The sequence below is a fragment of the Vulpes lagopus genome, chromosome 2 (assembly GCF_018345385.1).
Source record: "Vulpes lagopus strain Blue_001 chromosome 2, ASM1834538v1, whole genome shotgun sequence".
NCBI lineage: Eukaryota > Metazoa > Chordata > Mammalia > Carnivora > Canidae > Vulpes > Vulpes lagopus.
The window spans coordinates 72992164-73011422 of NC_054825.1; the positions used below are offsets into that span (position 1 = coordinate 72992164).

The 19259-nt window shown below is 56.2% G+C and overlaps 1 protein-coding gene across 1 annotated transcript in view; it reads left to right on the forward strand.

Annotated features, from left to right (window-relative positions):
* Positions 1–19259, forward strand: part of SPTBN5 (spectrin beta, non-erythrocytic 5) — a 46337-nt gene that overhangs the window by 12211 nt on the left and 14867 nt on the right. Inside the window, exons 13-39 of the mRNA XM_041731850.1 lie at positions 207–407; positions 1118–1273; positions 3932–4062; positions 4299–4538; positions 4838–5125; positions 6205–6445; positions 6543–6682; positions 6859–6958; positions 7665–7835; positions 8350–8514; positions 8913–9127; positions 9504–9681; positions 9900–10100; positions 10354–10470; positions 11527–11684; positions 12071–12206; positions 12465–12610; positions 13374–13488; positions 13596–13706; positions 13907–14086; positions 15333–15536; positions 15699–15848; positions 16077–16181; positions 16587–16754; positions 17278–17427; positions 17557–17748; positions 17954–18049. Coding sequence (XP_041587784.1) covers positions 207–407; positions 1118–1273; positions 3932–4062; positions 4299–4538; positions 4838–5125; positions 6205–6445; positions 6543–6682; positions 6859–6958; positions 7665–7835; positions 8350–8514; positions 8913–9127; positions 9504–9681; positions 9900–10100; positions 10354–10470; positions 11527–11684; positions 12071–12206; positions 12465–12610; positions 13374–13488; positions 13596–13706; positions 13907–14086; positions 15333–15536; positions 15699–15848; positions 16077–16181; positions 16587–16754; positions 17278–17427; positions 17557–17748; positions 17954–18049 — 4455 coding nt within the window. The remainder of the gene's footprint in view (positions 1–206; positions 408–1117; positions 1274–3931; positions 4063–4298; positions 4539–4837; positions 5126–6204; positions 6446–6542; positions 6683–6858; positions 6959–7664; positions 7836–8349; positions 8515–8912; positions 9128–9503; positions 9682–9899; positions 10101–10353; positions 10471–11526; positions 11685–12070; positions 12207–12464; positions 12611–13373; positions 13489–13595; positions 13707–13906; positions 14087–15332; positions 15537–15698; positions 15849–16076; positions 16182–16586; positions 16755–17277; positions 17428–17556; positions 17749–17953; positions 18050–19259) is intronic.

Consider the following 19259-nt stretch of genomic DNA (forward strand, 5'->3'; position numbering starts at 1 on the left):
GGCTTGGGGGCGCCCCACCGTCCTCAGCAGCATCCTACCCGCGGCCGCGCTTACGCAGCTCAGCCCAGGACGCTTTGGCTTTGCTCATTTTGCCCGCCCGCCAGGTCCTCCGGGACCGCCCCCTTTACTCTCAACCCCGCCCCCCGAGCCTTCTGTGCCTAGGGGAGCCCCCTCCGGACATGCTGCCCTCTGCTCTGTCAGCACAGGTGGTGTCTGCCCTGAGCTCTCTAAAGAAGGGCCGGAGGGACCCGGGGACCCGGAGTGGGGTTTCCTGCCGCTCTGGCCCCCTGGGAGCAGAGAAGAAGGCCCTCTCTGCTGAGCTCCACCCTAACTCTGACCCTGACACCATACTCCAGACACAGGACTGCTTGAGGCGGGACTATGAGGCTCTGCAGGTCCTGGCAAAGGTAACACTCTTGTTCTAGAACATGTCCATGGAGCAGACCCTGAGCGATGAACCCAGGGACAGAGCAGTTCCTGGACATGCACGCTGCCCTCAAGGAGCTTCCTCATGGCAGAGCAGATGAGAAGTCATCAGGTGGCTGTGGGCGTGATGGGAGCCCAGGCCGGGCTGTGAGTCAGGGAGGGCATTCTGAGGGGAGGACATAGGCTGAGCCTGGAACAAGGAGAGGCTAAGAGCAGGGAAAGCCAGAGGGAGGGCAGGGGAGACTGGGGCGGGGCGGGGGGGGGGGGTGTTCTGGGGAAAGACCATGCCCTAGGCAGGACCTGTACCAAGGCAGGAAGGAGGCCCTGAAGGAGTTAAGGCCAGAGTGCCTGGAGCCCAGGAGTGAAGCCGGGAGTGGTGGGTGGTAGGACAGCCTGGAGGGGTGGTGGACCAGGCCAGACAGAGCCAGGTCCCACAGAAGTAAGGCTGTCCCAAACAGCCAAGCTAGATCAAAAGGGCACACTGCCAGGGCCCTTGAGCTGATGCTAAGCTCTTGTGAGCTCCGTCTCCTGGGCCTCTGGCGGAGGGCGCTGGGCCCAGCAGTGGGGCGGGGACCCTCTCTGGCCCTGGCTCTGAGCTCTGCTGATGAGGGAGTCAGGATGATGGGACTGCCCTGAGGGCCCTATGGGGAAGCTGACCCTCACCCCAACCTCTGGGCCGGCCTCTCCTCAGCACCACAGGGCACATCTGGAGGAGGCAGTGGCCCTGTTTGGATTCTATGATTTATGTGGGGAGCTGCAGTCATGGCTGGAGAACCAGACAGCGCTGCTCCAAATGCTGCAGCCCCAGGCCGACGATAACGTGGAGGTCGCGCAGCTCAAATATGAGGTACCGCCCCTGTGGACCCGAAGTGGGGGTCTTAGCTGCTTGATCCTTCTGCCCTTCCTCATTCCTATCCTCCTCCCTCCCTGCCGGCTCCTGCCTCTCTGTTATTTGCTCCTGTGCCTGATTGTCCATGTTAGTTGGCTTCCTGTCTGGGAAGAAAGAGCAAGGGATCTGGCCTTGCATTTTTAATGAGGTATAACTGATATGTGACATTATATTAGTTTCAGATATGCAACATAATATTTGTATATATTGTGAAACGATCACAATAATTCTAGTTAACATCAATGTATTATATTATTAACATAATGACTCGACACATGTGTATGTTGTAAAATGTACACCATAGTAAGTCTGGTTATGTCCATCACCCCACGTAGTTACAGAATTTATTTCTTGGGATGAGAACTCTTAAGATGTACTCTCTTAGCAACTTTCAAACACTGCAACACAGCATTATTGCAGTCCCCAGGCTTACCTTATATCCCCATAGCTTATTTATTTCATTTTTTTAAGATTTTATTTATTTATTCATGAGAGACACAGAGAGAGCGGCAGAGACATAGGCAGAGGGAGAATCAGGTGACTCGCAGGGATCCTGATGTGGGACTCAATCCCAGGACCCTGGGACCACCCCCTGAGCCAAAGGCAGATGCTCAACCACTGAGCCACCCAGGCATCCCAACTTATTTATTTTATAGCCTCATTACCCGTTTCACCCACCCCTTAATTTCCCACCTCTGGCAGCCACCAATGTGTCTTCTGTCTCTATCTGGTTTTATTTTGTGTTTTTAGATCCCCCATACAAGTAAGATCATCCAGTATTTATCTCACTCTACCTCATTTCATTTAGCATAATGCCCTCATGGTCTATCCACGTTGTCCCAAAGGGCAAGATTTCATTCTTTTTTATGATATGAAAGAAATATTTATTTCTGTTGTATGTGGTGTGTGTATATATACCACATTTTCTTTGTCCATCCATCAGTGGACAGTTAGGCTGCTTTCATATCTTGGCTATTGTAAATAATGCTGGTACAAATGGGAGAGGGGTGCAGATACCTTTTCAAATGAATGTTTTCATTTTCTTTGGATAAATACCCAGAAGTGGAATTGCTGGACCATATAGTAGTTCTATTTTCCATTTTGTTTTTGAGGAACCTCCATATTATTTTCCGTAATACCAATTTACATCCCTAACAGTGCACAATGGTTTCCTTTCCTCCACATCCTCACCAACACTTACTTCTAGTATTTTTGAGAAGAGCCATTCTCACAGGTGTGAGATGATCTCTCGTTGCAGTTTTGATTTGCATTTCCCTAAAGATTAGTGATGCTGAGTATCTTTTCCTATGTCTGTTGGGCATCTGTATGTCTTCTTTGGAGAAATGTCTATTCAGGTCCTCTGCCTATTTTTCAATCTGATTATTTGCTTTTAGTGTTGAGCATTTTGAATTTATTGCTGTATATGGTGTAAGGTAGGGGTCCAGTTTCATATTTTGCATGTGGCTGTCCAGTTTTCCCAGCACCATCTATTGAAGAAACTGTCCTTTCCCCATTGTATATTCTTGGCTCCTTTATCGTAAATTAATTGACCTTGTGTGCATGGCTTTATTTCTGGGCTCTCTATTCTGTCCCACTGATCTATGTATCTGTTTTTATGCAAAGACCACACTGTTTTGATTACTATAAATAATTACTGTAGTTTAATATAGTAAACTATATAGTTTGAAATCAGGGAGTGTGATGCCTCTGACTTTCTTCTTTCTCAAGATTGCTTTGGCTATTCAGAGTCTTTTTTGTTTCCATATAAATTTTAGGATTGTTCTATTTCTGTGAAAAAATGCTATTGGAGTTTTGATAGGGATTATATTGAATTTGTAGGTTGCTTTGAGTAGTTTGGACATTTTAACAATATTAATTCTTCCAGTCCATGGGCATGATAGATCTTTCCATTTGTTTGTGGGTTTTTCCTAATTTCTTTCATCACTGTCTTAGAGTTTTCAGTTCAGTCTCTCATCTCTTTTGGTTAAATTTATTCCTGGGTATTTTAGTCTTCTTCTTCTTTTTTTTTTTTTTAAGATTTTATTTATTTATTCATGAGAGGCACACAGAGAGAGAGAGAGGCAGAGACACAGGCAGAGGGAGAAGCAGGCTCCATGCAAGGAGCCCGATGTGGGACTCGATCCCGGGTCCCCAAGATCACACCCTGGGCTGCAGGCAGCGCCAAACCGCTGCACCACCGGGACTGCCCTATTTTATTCTTCTTAATGCAATTGTAAATTAGATTGTTTTCTTAATTTCTCTTTCTGATAGTTCATTATTATTGTATAGAAATGCAAAATGCTCTTATAAATTGATTCTGTGCCCTGCAACTTAATTCATTTATTCTAACAATTTGTTGGTGGGGTCTTTAGGGTTTCTGTGTATAATACCCTATCATTAACCACTAGTGACAGTTTTGCTTCTTTCTAATTTGGATACTTGGCTTTGAGTTTTTAAAGGGCCCTCCAGGGGGCCCTTTAAGGACAAAGATCTCAGTCCTTTGAGAGGGATGCAGCTCAAACACCTATGCATCAGAGCATGTCTGAGGTCATTTGTAGTCTTGAGGGCAGTATGGGAAGAGAAGCTGCCTCAAGGCCTGGGTCTTCCTTTCCCCAGAACTTCCTCACTGCCCTGTCTGTGAGAAGGGGCTGTTGGGCTGAAGTCAGCAGCTCTGCTGAGCAGCTAAAGCAGAGATATCCTGAAGACATCCCCAAAATCCAGCAACAGCAGGAGGAACTGAGCTGGAGGTAAGAATGAGGGAGTGCAGGACAGTGGAGACAGATTGGATGCAGCTCCTGGGCCTGCGCGCCTGCTTACCTACATCCCGAAATGCCAGGAGGAAACACTGGGCATGTCAGATACAGGGAGCAGAGGGTTTGGGGACAGCCAGCCTAGTGGCAGCTATTGTGTGAGCCCCTGGCCAGGGCCCCAGGATGGATGGGGATGTCCCTTTGATGGAGACATCCCCGCTCCCTCTGCACAGGTGGGGGCAGCTGGAAGCCCTGAAGATAGAGAAGGAAATGCAGCTGGCACGCACCACAGATGTGTGCGGTTTTCTGTACCAGTGCAGATCCACACAGGTCCAGCTGCAAGACCTGCTACTCCAATTGGAAACCCTAGAGCTGGGGCAGTCAGAAGACAGCCACTGCACCTTGCAACTGGTCCAGCAGAAGATGCTAACACTGGAGAGGAGTGTCCACTACTTGCAAGGGGCAGCCATAAAGTACAGCCTGGGTTTGGCACAGCGATGGGGCCCTGGGAGGCAGGGAGGACCGATCAGGGCTGTGGAATGAGGAACAGGACAGGAATTGGAGGATGGGCAGGATGCACTGTGTGGCAGGCAGGGGTGCAGGTTGGGGAATGGCATGAAGAAATACTCACAGGGAAAGGGTGAGCCATGCAGGCTTGCTGTCCCCAGGCAAGGAGGAGGTGGGAGGGCAGGGTCATTTTCCCTGGGGGAGTTCAAGCCTGGACAGCAGGCCTGGGCAGGGCACTGACTAGGCGGTGGACCCCATCTCCCAGAGCCAAGGAGTCAAGCCCTACCAAGAGCCAGTCCCTGCAAGAACAGGTGGAGACGCTGCAGGGGCTGCTGGAGCAGGGACAGCAGCATGTGGCCCAACAGGCCAGGGCCCAGGCTGAAGCACAAGCACGGCAGAGCTTCCTGCGGGAGAGCCAGCAGCTGCTGCTGTGGATGGAAGGTGTCTGGGCTCAGCTGCATAGCGAGGAGAAGGTGGTGGACATGGCCTCAGCCCAGCAGCTGCTTCTGGAGCACAGCAATCTGCTGGAGGAGATCCAGCTGCAGCAGGAGAGGTCAGGGTGGGAGGGCATACAGGGTGTGCTCAGGCTGGCTAAGGCCTGTGGGGACAGGCCACCAGAAGGGGAGAGGCAGGAAGCAAGATGTTACCCAGGGTAGTGGTCCAGGCTGGTTTCCAGCAGGTGCTTACACAAGGTTTTGAGGAGGATGTAACTAAGAACTAGTCAGGCATCCTGCATATTTGGGGGGTGGGGGTTGTAGGGCACAATCTGAGTTTCCTGAAAAGTTTTGTGAGTTTAGGCTTGGCTATACCCCATCCAGGTGAGCCTGATGGATTGCTTTTTGTTGGGGCAGCCTAGCCTTCCAAGCCATTCTGGATAATGCAGATCCTGCAGGCTCCTGGAGTCAGATGGCTCACCCTAGCTCCCTGACTTCCCCCCTCCACCCCGGCCCCCCCCGCCTTGTAGGACTAGGACACCTACCTCCTCAGTAATGGCAAGACCTCTCCTCCTGCAGGGATGATGGTACAGGTCCATCAGGCAGGCAGGGTCACCATGCACAGACTATAAGCTGTGCCCTGTACAATGGGGCCTGAAGGCAGCCGAGTGGGCAGTGAATCCATCTCACCCTCTGTTTGCCAGATTCTACTAATGCTTCAGGGCCGCCTCACCTCAGAGGAAGTGGAGTCTTTTTCTGATCCACACAAGGGTGTTACCTGTCCCCAAGCTGTGTGCCTGGGCGCTCAATTCGCTGAAAGAGGCTCCCTTCCTAAATGCTCATGGGCTGGCACTGGCTTTTCAGGCAGGCACGTATGTGGTTTGAGGGATTTTTCTACTTGCCTGGGCATCAACCAATAGGACAGTGTTCTGGAGCAGCGGTGTGACGTGGCAGGGAGCGTGACAGCTGTTAAGACCTAAGTAGTGTGCTAGGCCCATTACATTCTGTGTGTCAGTAGTGCGCCAGGGCACAGTTCTTCTATGGGGCGAGTGAACCTGCGGGGAGGGGCTTACCAGCCTCAGGCCCCTGCCAGTTACCGTTTATCAGAACTCCAGAATGAATGAGCAACTGAGAGGGGAGGAAGGATGGGGTGAGAGGAGTGGGTGGGGTTTGACCTTCTGCCTGTCATTGTGGACAGGCTGCAGCAGCTGGAGGCTCGGGGCCAGCCTATTTCAGCCCTGGACTCCCCGGACTCCCAAGAGGTAGCCCATGCTCTGGGGCTCCTGAGCCAGCAAGGCCAGGGCCTGCAGGCCGCCTGGGAGCAGAGACAGCAGCGGCTGCAGGAGGGACTGGAACTGCAGAGATTTGGCCATGATGTAGATGGTTTCACTGCCGCCTGTGCCAGCCGCGAGGCCTTCCTGGAACTGGACAACCTCGGGGTAGGGAGCCAGAGATACGGGGCTGCAGTGCCACTTCCCCACCACTGGAGGGGGCTCTGAAGCCAGGAACCGTGACTCCCCATCTCTGCACCCCTAGGAAGATGTGGGGGAGGCCCAGCGCCTGCTGCAGCAGCACAAGGAGTTTGGGTGGCTGCTGAGCGTCCTTGGCCATCGAGCAGAGGCTCTGCAGGCACGCGGGGAGAAGCTGGCCCTGAGCCAACACCTTGCTGCGCACAAGTGAGTCCAGGCCTGTCTGGGCAGCACCTCCCCCCCCCCCCCCTCGGCCTGCACAGCCTGCTGCCTGGAGGCTGGGAGAGAGTGCGGGGCATGGGGCCGAGCCGGGCACACCATGGGTGGCAACAGGCCTTGGGCAGAGGGGAGCCTCCCTGAGCCTTCCCTGATCCGGCCTCCAGGGTCCTGGAGCAGCTGCAGAGCATCCAGACACAGTGGACCAGGATCCAGGAGAGGAGTGAGCAGAGGAGGAGGCAGCTGCTGGCTTCTCTCCAGCTCCAGGTGAAGGGGGGCCAGCCCAGGGGCATGGGGCCTCCCCAGCAGGACTGCCTTGGAGTCTACTGCTGCGCTCACCCTTATGCACAATGCAAAGCTCTTTACAGTTTGCAAAGGTCTTTCCCATGTGTTATATCATGGACCCTCATCGCCCCTCTTGTGAGACAGACATTCTGGCTCTGATTTTTCCAGATGAGAACAGGCTAAGGCCATACTGTTCAGAGGCAGGACTGGACCTGAAGTCCTAATAAACCCCCTTGCCCTCCCTCATCTGGCAACTTCCCTTCCTCATCATTTCTGGCCACGTTCTAGGTTTACCCATGGGCCATGGGCACCAGCTGCAGACCTCGGCTTTGTAAGATATTTGTTCAGCCCGGGCTCTGAGCTGGGCCTAAGTAGCATAAGCCTCTTTGGGGAGAAATGGCTGGACGTGATTTAAGGTGGGTTGGAGTAGTGGGAATGGACCAAGTGCTCTTCTTCTCTGGGCACAGGACACCATGGGGCCAGGCTGTCACTCCCTGGGCTGCCTCCTACTGTGAGGGGGAAACCTTTCTCTACCAATCTCAGCTTCCCTGTCCCTACTTGCAAGCGGTCACCCCAGGCCCCACCTTGCACACTAGGATTGGCTCTGGCTCCTGCTCTTTCCCATGGGGGTCCATGAGACCCCCTCACCCCTGCTCGTGAGACCCATTCTCTTCTGGTTCTTGGGCAGAAATGGAAGCAGGATGTGGCAGAGCTGGTGCTGTGGATAGAGGAGAAGGGACAGAGGGCAGCAGATGAGCCTTCCCGAGAGCCCAGCAAAGTCCTGCAGCAACTCAGGCAGCACGAAGCAGCTGAGCGCGAGTTGCTGGCCACCCTTGGGCACGTGGAGGGCCTGCAGCAGGTGGGGGCACGGGCCAGAGGGTGCAGGGCCTATTCCTCTCCAAATTCCCAGCCCTGGTGTATGATGTGCTTTCATGGAAAAAACTCCCTGAAGGAAGAATCATTCTTCGTTGTCTCAGAATTAGGATCCCACAGACTCCTCCTCCACTCAGCTGGGTACCCCTCTGTCTTGGTCCCCAAACAGCCCGGAATGTTTCCATTGGCTCTCCCCCCCCCCCCCCCGCCCCCAGCTCTGAGGGCAGTTCCAGTGCCTGCTGCCTCCACCTGAACAAAGCCTTCCCTACCGCAGTCTGCTGCCCGCTCACCTGGCTCTACCTGGGGGCATCAGAGGAAAGCCCGCCCACTTCTGCCCACAGATTTGGGGCCAAATGAAATGCTCAAGTGCTTGCAGCCTGTAGAAAGCAACCTGTAGCCAACTACCCCCGCCCACCTCTGCCACTTGAGTCCAGCCCGCTGTGGCCACTCACGGTACCAGCAACTCAACAGAATTCCCTTGGTCTTTGTGTCCACTCCAGGTTGGGAGACAGCTGTTGAGCAGCAGGCCCCAAGCCCAGGAAGATGTGCAGAGCAGCCTCCAGGGCCTGAGGAACAAGTGGGAAGCAGTGAAGCGCAAGATGGCGGAGCATGGGGACCAGCTCCGGCAGGCGAGGCAGCAGGCCCCGCTTCTGGGGCTGCTGCAGGTGGGCTGAAAGGAGGGGCAGGGCACAGGAGGGAGACTGGGGCTGTGTGGGCTAGGCTGGGTGGGAACAGGCAGGAAGGGAGGGGCGGGGAAGGGTCTGGGTGTTCTGCTTACTCTGGAGTAGCCCTCTTTAGAGGCCTCTGGCCTGTGGCGAGTTGAGCCTGGCTTTGCCAACGTAGAACTGTCTCCTGTGTGTGCAGTGTGTAGTCAGCACAACTTGAATCCCCACAGAGGAAAAAGCACGAGGGGATAGGAGTGTTGGCGAGGCTCGGGGGAAGGTGGTAGGTGGACAACAGCAAGGTTAACAGTCTCTAGTAGGTCCTCCGTGAATCCGGTGAGCTGCAAGCAGTGTGGGCTGCTGTACTGCAGAGCCTAACCCATACCCTGCGCCCTCCCCAGGATGCCAAGAAGAAGATGGAGCAGCTGGAGGGGGCCCTGCAGAGTGCAGAAACCGGGCAGGACCTGGGCTCGAGCCGGGGGCTGCAGAGGCAGCACTGCCAACTGGAAAGGGAGAGCCAGGCACTGGCCAGCAAGATGGCTGCTCTCGTCTCCCAGGCCCAGCAGGGGCTCACTTCCCAGACCGTCATGGAGGAGACTCAAAAGTACCTACTGAGGTACCCACCTGCTTTTCCATCTTCACCCCATTGTGTGCCACCCCCAGCACATGAACATTAGGATGGTTTCTACCCAGTGAGCCCAGCGGCAGCATCCATAGGACCTGAGGTGGTCCAGACCTCCTTCTCTTATGAGTAAAGTCATTCCCAGAACACGAAGGCCAGAGACCCCAACCAGGCTTCCTCAGCACCCCACAATCTGAAGTCAAGCAGGTTGTCTGGGTGAAAGGTTGGGCCCCAGGCCTGCCAGTCATCAGATGAGGCTTTCCTCTGTCCGCTACTTTGTTCCTCATGGGTCCCTGGTTGGGCTGTGGAAAGCCCCACCAGGGGAAGCCACCTGTTCCCAACCACCACCATCTCTTCTGCCTCCACCCAGGTTCGAGTCCCTGCAGGGCCATCTGGCTGCCCGGCGCCTACAGCTGCAGGCCTCAGTTGAGCTGTACCAGTTCTACCAACTGAGTAACCTGGAGCTCACTTGGGTGGCCGAGCACATGCCCAGTGCCAGCTCCGCCAAATGCTTGAGTGGTGCCCAGAGCCTTCGCCACAAGCACGAGGTAACAGCCCCCTTTTCAACTCTCCAGATCCCTGACGTCTCATTCTAGACCTCAGAAGCCTTCTGTCATGAAACAGTGTATCCTGATTTCCAAGTCTCTGCCCCCAGTTATTCCCTGCCCAGGAGTTTTGCCCCTGTGGGGGCCAGAGCCGCCTCCATGGCTCTGTTCCAGTCTCCCTGTGACTGAGGGCGGCAGCCCCTCATCCTGTCCTGTGGCAGGAGCTCCAGGTGGAGGTGAAAGCCCACCAGGGACAGGTGCAGCAGGTGCTGGGTTCTGGATGGAGCCTTGCAGCCTCAGGGCACCCCCATGCCCAGTGCATCGTGGAGCAGTGCGAAAAGCTGGCAGGCCGCTGGGCAGAGCTGGAGCAGGCATGTGAGGTGCAGGCCCAGTGCCTGCAGGAGGCTGTCGTTCTGCAGCAGGTAGGATGCAGCAAGCACCAGGATTGGGGGGAGTGGCGAACGTCAGGCAGCCACCGCAAGTGAAGCGTGCAGGGGCTGGCACACTCAGAGCAGTGGGTCAGTTGTGAACACCCGGGCCCAGGACCTGGCTAGTATCCAGTAGGCACAGAAACCTCTTTGTGCTGGCTTCTGGGGAGCTTCCCATGATGTCTCCAGGGGGTGGTGGAGGATCCCATCTGACATCATCAAGGTGAGGTGTCTTCATTCTTGGCAGTGTTTTCTGGCTGCATCTGAGCTGCAGGACTGGGTGAAGGCAAAGCAGCCACTGGTGAGCAGTCAGGACTGCGGTGGAGACCGGGGAGCCACCGTCAGGCTCATTGAAAAGCACCAGGTACCATGTCCTGGGCAGCCTCCACACATCCTGGACTGGGATGACGATGATCCACAAGGGGAGGGCTGTCACCCTCCCAAAGGGCACATCCTCCTTCTCAGAGTCCCACTTTTTCTTCTGGAAGACATGGCCAGCTTCCTTTCCTGCCAGCCCCCCAAGTCTAGCAAGGTACCCTGCCCATCCGCAGGGCTCCCTTTCTGCAGAGACAACCCTTTGAAGAACTCCTGTCCCTTTCTTTTGTCTCTTGACCAGTTTATACCCCTGTGACCTCAGGATTTCTCTGGCTTCTTCCTCTCTTGCCCAGCACTTTCTCCTCTCTTGGAGTCACCTATTTTAACCCACTCCATATTTTCCACAGGGTTCTTCCTCTCACACTTTGAATGTCATCCTTCAAATTAATCAAGTGCTCTCCTGAAACCTACCTCCCCCCGCAAGCAGCCCCTAGTTAAAGAGAGGGAGGCCTGGAGTACCCTCCCCTTTCCGGAATCGGACTCTCAGGACCACACAGCTCTGGGCCCCACAGCAGCTCCAGTTCTGGTTGGCACTGAAGCATCCTCTTGTCTGGACATGGTTTTCTGTAGAGCCCTAGTGGTTGGTATTTCCATGTCTTGTGACTGAGGACTCTCAGCCATTCCTACAGGGTGTGCCTGGAGGTATGACCTTGTGGTGCTCTGGTATTCCAGACATCCTGGGCAGCTCGCTTAACCCTGGCCATCTCTGTCTACTCTATTGGGAGGGTCTATGCAGTGCCTCTAGTACCTTCCTTTCCCTGGCCCCAGTTACCCAGCATTTACCCTTCCTTGCTAAATAGCAAGCCGTCTGAGGGCTATATTCTCACTTTTCTGGAACAGTAAGAACTCCATCAGTTTTGGGTAGGTAGATGATGGACGGACACATGGATGGGTTAAGGATGATTGGATGGGTAGGTCAATGTATGGGTAGATGGGTACATGGATGGGTCTGATGTTCAGGGGTGAATGGATGGGTGGGTAGGTGAATGTAGAGGTGAATGAGCCACCCAGTCTGAGACTAGCCTGGGTCCATGTGTACTGGCAGGCCCTACGGCAGGAACTAGCTCTTCATTGGAGCTCCTTGGAGGAGCTTGACCAGAGGGCCCAAATCCTGGCTGGCCCTGGGACCTCTGAGCAGCTGGGCGTGGTACGGGAGAGGCTCCGGGAGCAGCTGCAAGTGCTGCAGGAGTTGGCCGCCAAACGGTAAGGGGCACTGTACCCACTCTGGGTAGGGGGGCCTAGCCACAGTTGACTGTCCCCATACTGTGACCCTGAGTTGGAAGGACACTATGGCTCCAGGCCTACAGATATGTGTCAGATGAGTCCTTGCTGGGTGATACCTCCTTCTGTCAAGTCCTGAATGAGGCCCACTGGCAAGAACTCAGCCCACCAGCTCCCAGCTCCCATTTCTTCCCTGTAGATGCACCCGCTACCCTGTACTGCCCTCCTTGGGTTTAGTGTTCCCTGAATCCAGAGCCACAGGCTTATGCAGACCATGAGTAAGCTCCTTCAAGGTGCCCCCTCCAGTTGGGCCAGCTGTCCCCAAGGGAGTGGGCAGCTCACCTGGGCGAACTGGGCTGTCCCCACAGGGGCTGTGAGCTGGAGGGGACACTGAAACTGCATGAGTTCATGGGGGAGGCTGAGGAGCTGCAGTGCTGGCTGGCTAGCCAGAAGCAGGCAGCCAGGCCAGAGCAGAGCCTCGGAGAAGACCATGAGCACATCCTGGTGAGAAGAGAGCTGGGGCTCTGAGGATACCCTCAGGTGGAAGGCTGGGGACAGTGGGCCAGCCTATAGGGCCATGGAGAAGGGGGCTGTGGCGGTCACGAGTGCTGGCTGAGGACAGGCCCTCTGAGTAGAATGTGGAGGCACAGTGGTTGTCCCACCCCTCATTGCCGAGACGGTCAGGAGGCATCTGCTCCCCGGGCTGCTTCCTGCCCTGCCAGTGGGGGGCCATCATGTCACCCACTCCCCTCTTCTCCTCAGCACCTCCGTTCCAGGTTTGCAAGGTTTCAGCACCACGTGGAGCTGGGTGGCCAGCGGGTGACCACCTGCCAGCAGCTAGTAGAGAGCCTGCTGGAGCTCGGGCACAGTGCGGCCCCCAATGCCCGTCAAAGGCAGCAGGACCTGCAGTGAGTGCCCAGTGGGCTAGGCCAGGGGTGCAGATTTGGGAGAGCAAGCTGTGCAGGCAGCTCCTGGGGTGTTGAGAGGGCAGGATGCTCTGAGGGCCACACTGGCTCTGCCTGCCCACCAGGTGTCTGGAGAGGGTGCTGGTCCTGGGAGGCTGGGTCAGCCTCTGGTGACCATGGCGTGTGCAGAGAGGCAGGGCTGGGTGTGCAGGTCAGGGAGTCCTTCCCAGCCCCCCTCCCCCGGACACTTTTCCAAACACTGGTTCCTGGACTTGGGGAAGGAGATGTGTAAAAACTGCCTAGCTGCCTCCAGGCTGCTGTGGGCACCCCCAGCCTGTGCGCTCTGAGGCCAGGCTGGACTTGTCTGTGGAACCTGGCCCGGTAGAAGTCTTAGAAGGTCAGTGAGACTTGGCTGAGTAAATAAGGAATGGAGAGAAGATGCGGCTTCTGCCCTTGAGCGTTTGTAATCTGATTAACATTTGAGACTGGACTACATAAGCTGGAAGAAATACCACAAAGCATAGAAATCAGGCGCTGAGCAAGAGAGTGGCAAAGGACTGAATTCCTGCTAAAGGCGCACAGGCTCCAGGGAGGAAGGTTTGCAGGCAGGCCCCGAGGCAGGACAGGGGCTCAGAAGGGGAGCTTTGGGTCCTGGATGGATGGACCCGGTCCAGGATGGGTCCTGGATGCAGCCCGGAGAGGAGGAGGCTGATGAGACTAGCGAAGGGTGGACTGACCTGTCGGTCTTCCACATGCCTGTGGACAGGGCTGCCTGGTCAGAGCTATGGGAGCTGACCCAGGCCCAAGGCCACCTGCTCCAAGATGCCGAGGTCACCCTCAGAGTACACAGAGATCTGTTGGAAGCCCTCACGCAAGTCCAGGTATGAGCCCAAGGGGGAGGAAGGGGATTCTTTCTAGAAGTGGATCCACCCCAGGCTCAGTGCCCCACCTTCGATTCCTGATGGCCTTGGCCATCTTCTCACCTCAGGAGAAAGCCACAAGCCTCCCCAGTGATGTGGCCCCAGACCTGCGTGGGCTGGAGGCCCAGCTGAGAAGACACAAGGAACTGGAGCATGAGCTGGTGGGCACTGGGTGGCAGGTGAGCCATGCAGGCCCCTACAGGCCCCCTCAGGCCTGCCCATGTCTTCCTCTGGGTCTCCCACACTCCCGCAGGGCCTCCAGTTGGACCTATTGTGCCTGGCAGGGCATGGCTTAAGGAGAGGTCTGTGGGATGGGAATGGCCCTTCAGCCTCTAGGAAGACATGACCCTTCCCTCCTTATGCTCCACCCTGACCCCAGCTGCAGGAACTGCTAGAGACGGCAAGCACAGTACAGAAGCTGGGGCCAGGGCCCCAGGCCCAAGCCGTACAGCAGAGGCAGCAGACTCTGATGCAGGCCTGGGAGGCCCTGAAGCTACACGTGGAGCAGCGCCGGACCCAACTGGAGCGGGCATGCCTCCTGGCCCATTTCCACAGAGCAGTGAGGGCTCCTTCCTCTTGGGCAGTGCGCGTGCGTGTGTGTGTGTGCGTGTGTGTGTGTGTGTGTCTGTGTTTACCATGCAATGCACTTGCATGTACTAATGAGGCCCTCAAGCTCTGGAGGGAAACCCAGTATAGACATGAATTAGAAGAGCGTGGGTACGCCTGCATATCTGGCTGGCTGGTCACAGCACTGAGCACATGGGATGTAGCAGTGACTCCTTAGGTTTGAGTCAACAGCAGCCCAGGTGAGTAACAGAGCAGTCAGGAGACAGGGGCCCAGCTGGGCCTGGGGAGGAAAAATAGCCCAGAAGTTAGAGATCCAAATGTTCTAGACAGTGACGTCAGGATCAGCTAGCATCTATTTAACATCTGTGTCTCACCGTCTACTGGGTCCCGTGGGTGGGAAGAGAAGGCTGATGACAAAGCTGCGTCAGATGAACTTGCTGCCCTCATGGAGCTGATCTAGCCAGGAAGATCAGCCTAACACTCCAGAAGTCAGATTGGGAGGGGGGCCCTGGCCACAGGCTATCCTGGGAGCCCCCAGATTTCAGTGCCTGGTGAACCAGGAGGTGCAAGCTATGACACCACGAATAGGCTCGATTTGAGGGATCTACCTCTGCTACTTTCTAGCAGCGTCAGTTTGGGCTAGGCATAGAGTCCAAGTTGTCACCCTCTGTGAGGACCTAGAGCTTGCAAACCTCCTTCATACACATTGTGCTATTGACCCTTCTTCACTTACGCAACGAGGTGTTTGGACAAGGATCCAAGGCCCCTCCAGCTCTACCATGCGTGTGTACACAAATCAGCAGAAGACACTTGATAAGTATTAAAGTAGAAATCCCGAGGACAAGGTGACAGATGTCACAGTGCCAGGGAAGCCTTCAGGATGCAAACAAGGCTTGGCCGTTGAGGAGCAGGTAAGCTTGGAGGAGACAGAAAGGAGGAGGAGGAGCTTCTAAGCAGGAGCAGCCCCAAAAGCAAAGGGTGATGAGTCTCAGTGAGGGTGCTGAGGAGGCTGCAGATGTGGAGATTTCGTGGGCCTGGAAGGATGAGGCTGGATGAGAGCAGAGGAACCAAGAACACAAGGCCCCAGGAGCCTCAGCTGAGGCTCTGACCTGGGACAGCTCAGTTACTCCAATGAGCGAGCAGATGGGGGCGGGCTGTCACTGGGCCTCAGAACCCGGGTCTCTGCCACCCAGCCCTGCCCTCACCCAGCTCTCTCCTTCCATCTCCTGGGGACCCAGGTGCAGGACTACACCTCCTGGGCGGCCGCTGTGCGGCGGGAACTGCAGGGAGAGGAGAGCTCCCGGGATCCCAGTGGGGGCCTTCTAATGCTCGGCGCCCACCAGCAGCTTCGGGCCGAGCTGGAGGCCCGTGAGGACCTGCACCAGAGGGCTTCCCAGCTGGGCCAGCAGGCACTTCTGGATGTAGGGACACCCATGAAGGAGGTGGGCCCATTTGTTGGTGCCCCCCCCCCCCAGCCTGCCCTGCCCTAGTCTGATCCTGCCCCACTCTGCCCCACTGGCTGCTCCACGGGGCACTTCCCTCGGGGTCTTCCACCTCGTCTACACGGCTCTCCCCACTGCGGGCTCCCACTTGCCCATCCCCAGGTCCAGGAATGGCTGCAAGCCCTGCAGGATGAGCGGGAGCAGGTGTTCCAGGCCTGGGAGCGGCAGGAGGAGAAGCTGCAGACTGTGCACCGGGAGCAGCTCTTCCTGAGAAAGTGTGACCATCTGGAACAGATCCTCACAGCCCAGGAGGCAGGTCCCCCTCACCCCACAACATACATCCCCGTGCACACGGTCTACTCCCTTTCTCCTCTCCCCTTACTCATTTACTTGCCTCCTGGGATTCTGGGTTTTTCCCTGATAGGAGGCACAGAAGCTGTGCACTGCTGCCTCAGCACAGATGAAACAAATGGGGGTGGGGAGGCCCAGCTGTCTGGGTAGTCCCTGATGACCCCTCTGACTTTTCCATGGGTGATCCAGGCCTCCCTGAAAGCCGGTGCCTTGGGGAGCTCAGTGGAAGAGGTAGAGCAGTTGATCTGCAAACACAACACTTTCCAGAAAGTTCTGACTGCCCAAGATGAGAAGGTAATAGGCTCTGAGAGAACTGGGCACGGTCAGGAATCGGATGTGGTAGGGGAGAAGAGGGCGGAGTCTAGGAACTTTGAAGAGTTCGGAACAAAAGATGGAGTGCTTGGTGCGCACCCACAGGTAATGGTGACATACGGTGACAGCCTGTGGGAATAGGGGTGCCTGGTTGCAGCTGACTGAGGAGAGTGGGATGTACAGCTCAAGAACAGGGCCACAGGGCAGGGATGCCAGGGCCACTTGGCTCCACATGATGAGGTCACTGGGGAGCTGCGGGTTTGGTCCTGGCTCTCTGGGAGGACCAGCCAGCCCTGGGCCATGCTGGGCTGAGGGAAGGGCTTCCCTGTGGGCCCTGCTCCAGCCTCCTGGCATGGGGGAACAGTGGACTCTGCCCCTGCCCCCCAGGAGTCAGCTCTGTGCGAGCAGGCAAAGACACATGGGGACCCCAAGGTGCAGGAGCGGCTCCACGCAGTGCTAGAGCATCGGGCTCGAGTGAAGGAACTGGCAGAGGGCCGGAGACAAGCCTTGCACACCTCACTGCTAATGACTGGCTTCACCAGGGCTGTGACTCAGGTCAGAGGGCCACCCCCAGCCCCGTGCCTTCCGCGTGGGCCACCTTTTACAGTGTACAGATGACCTTAACCTTCACAGGTGCCTTCAGGCCTCACCACACCCCTGTGATGAGGACACTGAAGTCTGGAAGGTTAAATGGCTTTCCCAGAGCCCTCGCTGGGACCCACAACATTTGATTCAGAGATACAGTGGGCAGAGACCTGACTGCTTACTGAGCCTGTGAGGGCCAGGCCTGAGAGAAGTGGGGAGGCAGAGGGACGGAGCCAAGCTTCTAGGGCCTTGGAGCAGGCCAGCCTCACCTCCAAAGGCCCTGCCAGCCCTTCCCTGTGGCTGGGGGCCAGCTGGCCCTGGCACACGTCCTCCTGGCCCAGAAGCACTGGATCTCATCTACCTGGCACTGCCTTGCCCAGCCCTTGGGGCTGGCAGTCAACTACCTGGGCACAGCAGAGAGTGGGTGCATGGGATGTTGTCATGGGCTGAAGCAGCACCGGCATCATAGGATTCGTGTCCCCACCCCCACCAGGCCCAGGACTGGATGGAGGAGCGAGTCCAGCAGCTAAAAGAGCCAATCCCTCCTGGGGACCTGAAAGATAAGTTGAGGCTCCTGCGGAAACACCAGGCCTTCGAGGCTGAGGTCCAGGCCCATGAGGGGGTCATAACCTCTGTCACCAAGGTAACAGCCAGGCCGTCGGCCCCAGTCTTGCCTCAGAGTGTGGGCTCTCAGGTGGCCAAGGGGGAAGGTCTCAGGTGGGGTGGGATGGGGGCGGTGACAGGCAAGATCTCCCGGCATCCTGTCTCCCAGGATGGCGAGGCTCTCCTGGCACAGAGCCACCCTCGGGCAGGAGAGGTCTCCCAGAGGCTGCGGGAACTGCAGGAGCGCTGGCGGAAGCTGAGGCAGGCACTGGCTCTCCGGCGCCAGGACCTAGAGGACGGGTGGAACTTTCTGGAATTTCTGAGGAGAGCTGACCTTGCAGATGCCTGGATTCAGGAGATGGTAAGACCCAGCCAGCAGAGTCAGGGATGGGGCCTCGGGGCTGAGAGATGGGGGCAAGGAGCCCTGGGCCTGTAGCTCCCCGGATCCCTGACAGGTGGAACCCCAGCAGGAACTTCCCAAAACTGCCCCCTGCCCCCGGTGCTGGGTGCCCCCGGTGCTGGGGCTCAGACTCTGCCCCCAGGTCCTCACCCCTCGGCCTCCACAGGATGCCATGGTGAACGTAGGCAACCTCGGCCGGGACCTTGAGCACTGTCTGCAGCTCCGCAGGCAGCTCCACCAGCTCCGAGGAGTCTGGGCCCAGGTAAGGGTGTCCTGGGGGGAGAGATTGGTCAACAGGTCCCCACGGGAATCAGGACTGCTCAGAGAAGTGATGAGCGAGGCTCAGGGAAGGGCGCCAAACTGCCGCTCCGTGCTTACCACCTGCGTGTGCTCGGGCCCCCTCATCTCGCCAAGCCAACCCGTAGTTACTTTAAACTGCCGATGAGGCCTGCCTCCTAGGTAAGGGACAGGGACGTGTGGTGGTGGCTACATGAATCTGCATGTGATAAACCTGCAGAGAACTGTACCCCCCGCCAACACACACAGGGGCACACATGCAGAAACTGAACAACTCTTAAGAAGCCTGTTGTCTCGTTCATAGTGATAATGTCCTTTCCTGCTTTTCATTTTGTGCACCAGTTATAGAAGATTTTACCCTCAGGGGGAACTGGGGGGGGTACAGGGGACTTCTCCCTACCACTTTTGCAATTTCCCTTGCATCTATAATTGTTTCAAAATTTAAAAAAAGAATGCACGTGTGCCTGGATATAGTGGATAATCTATCCGCAAACTGCAGCTGCCCGTAACCCTCATCCAGCCTCTCAGCTTCTCATCACCACGCCCCCACATGCACCCCCAAAATCCCTTTCTCTTATATGCTATAGATGAAAGAAATAAGACCGATGTAGTCATAGTCAGGTGTTAGAGACAACACACACTAACCTCCTCCCTCTGGGGGAAGCATGTACGATTTCTGCAAGGCTGCACTGCTCCACCCCAAGCTCCCCTTTGCTGGTAATGGAATTCGCAGCCCCCGCCAGATGCTGTGGTAGAAGGAGAACCAGAGAGACTCAAGGAGCGAGGCTCAAATCCTGGCTCTGCCACACGTTAGCCACGGTAGCCTCTGACTGTTCTGAAGAGCGTCTGTAGGAGAGGAACCCCCTTCCCTGCCTAGCTCGTATGCGACCCTCCTAGGGAAGCGCTTTGGAGACTTTAACAGGCCCTAGGAACACAGGCTGCTTTTGCTGGTGGTAGGACCCCCACACTCCCTCCCACTGCCAGGGGCCCCGGCTCATGGACCCGGAAGCCCCTGTCATGAAGCAGCCCCAGCCTGTGACTCCTAGGGGTGCAGACACTCAAACACCAGGAGACCCAAGCTCACCACTTGCTTTACTTTTCTTGCCAATTCTTATTCTCAGTTCTTATTCTTGCTTTCTTATCAATTATTTTTCTGAGCAATTTAACTTGAAGGC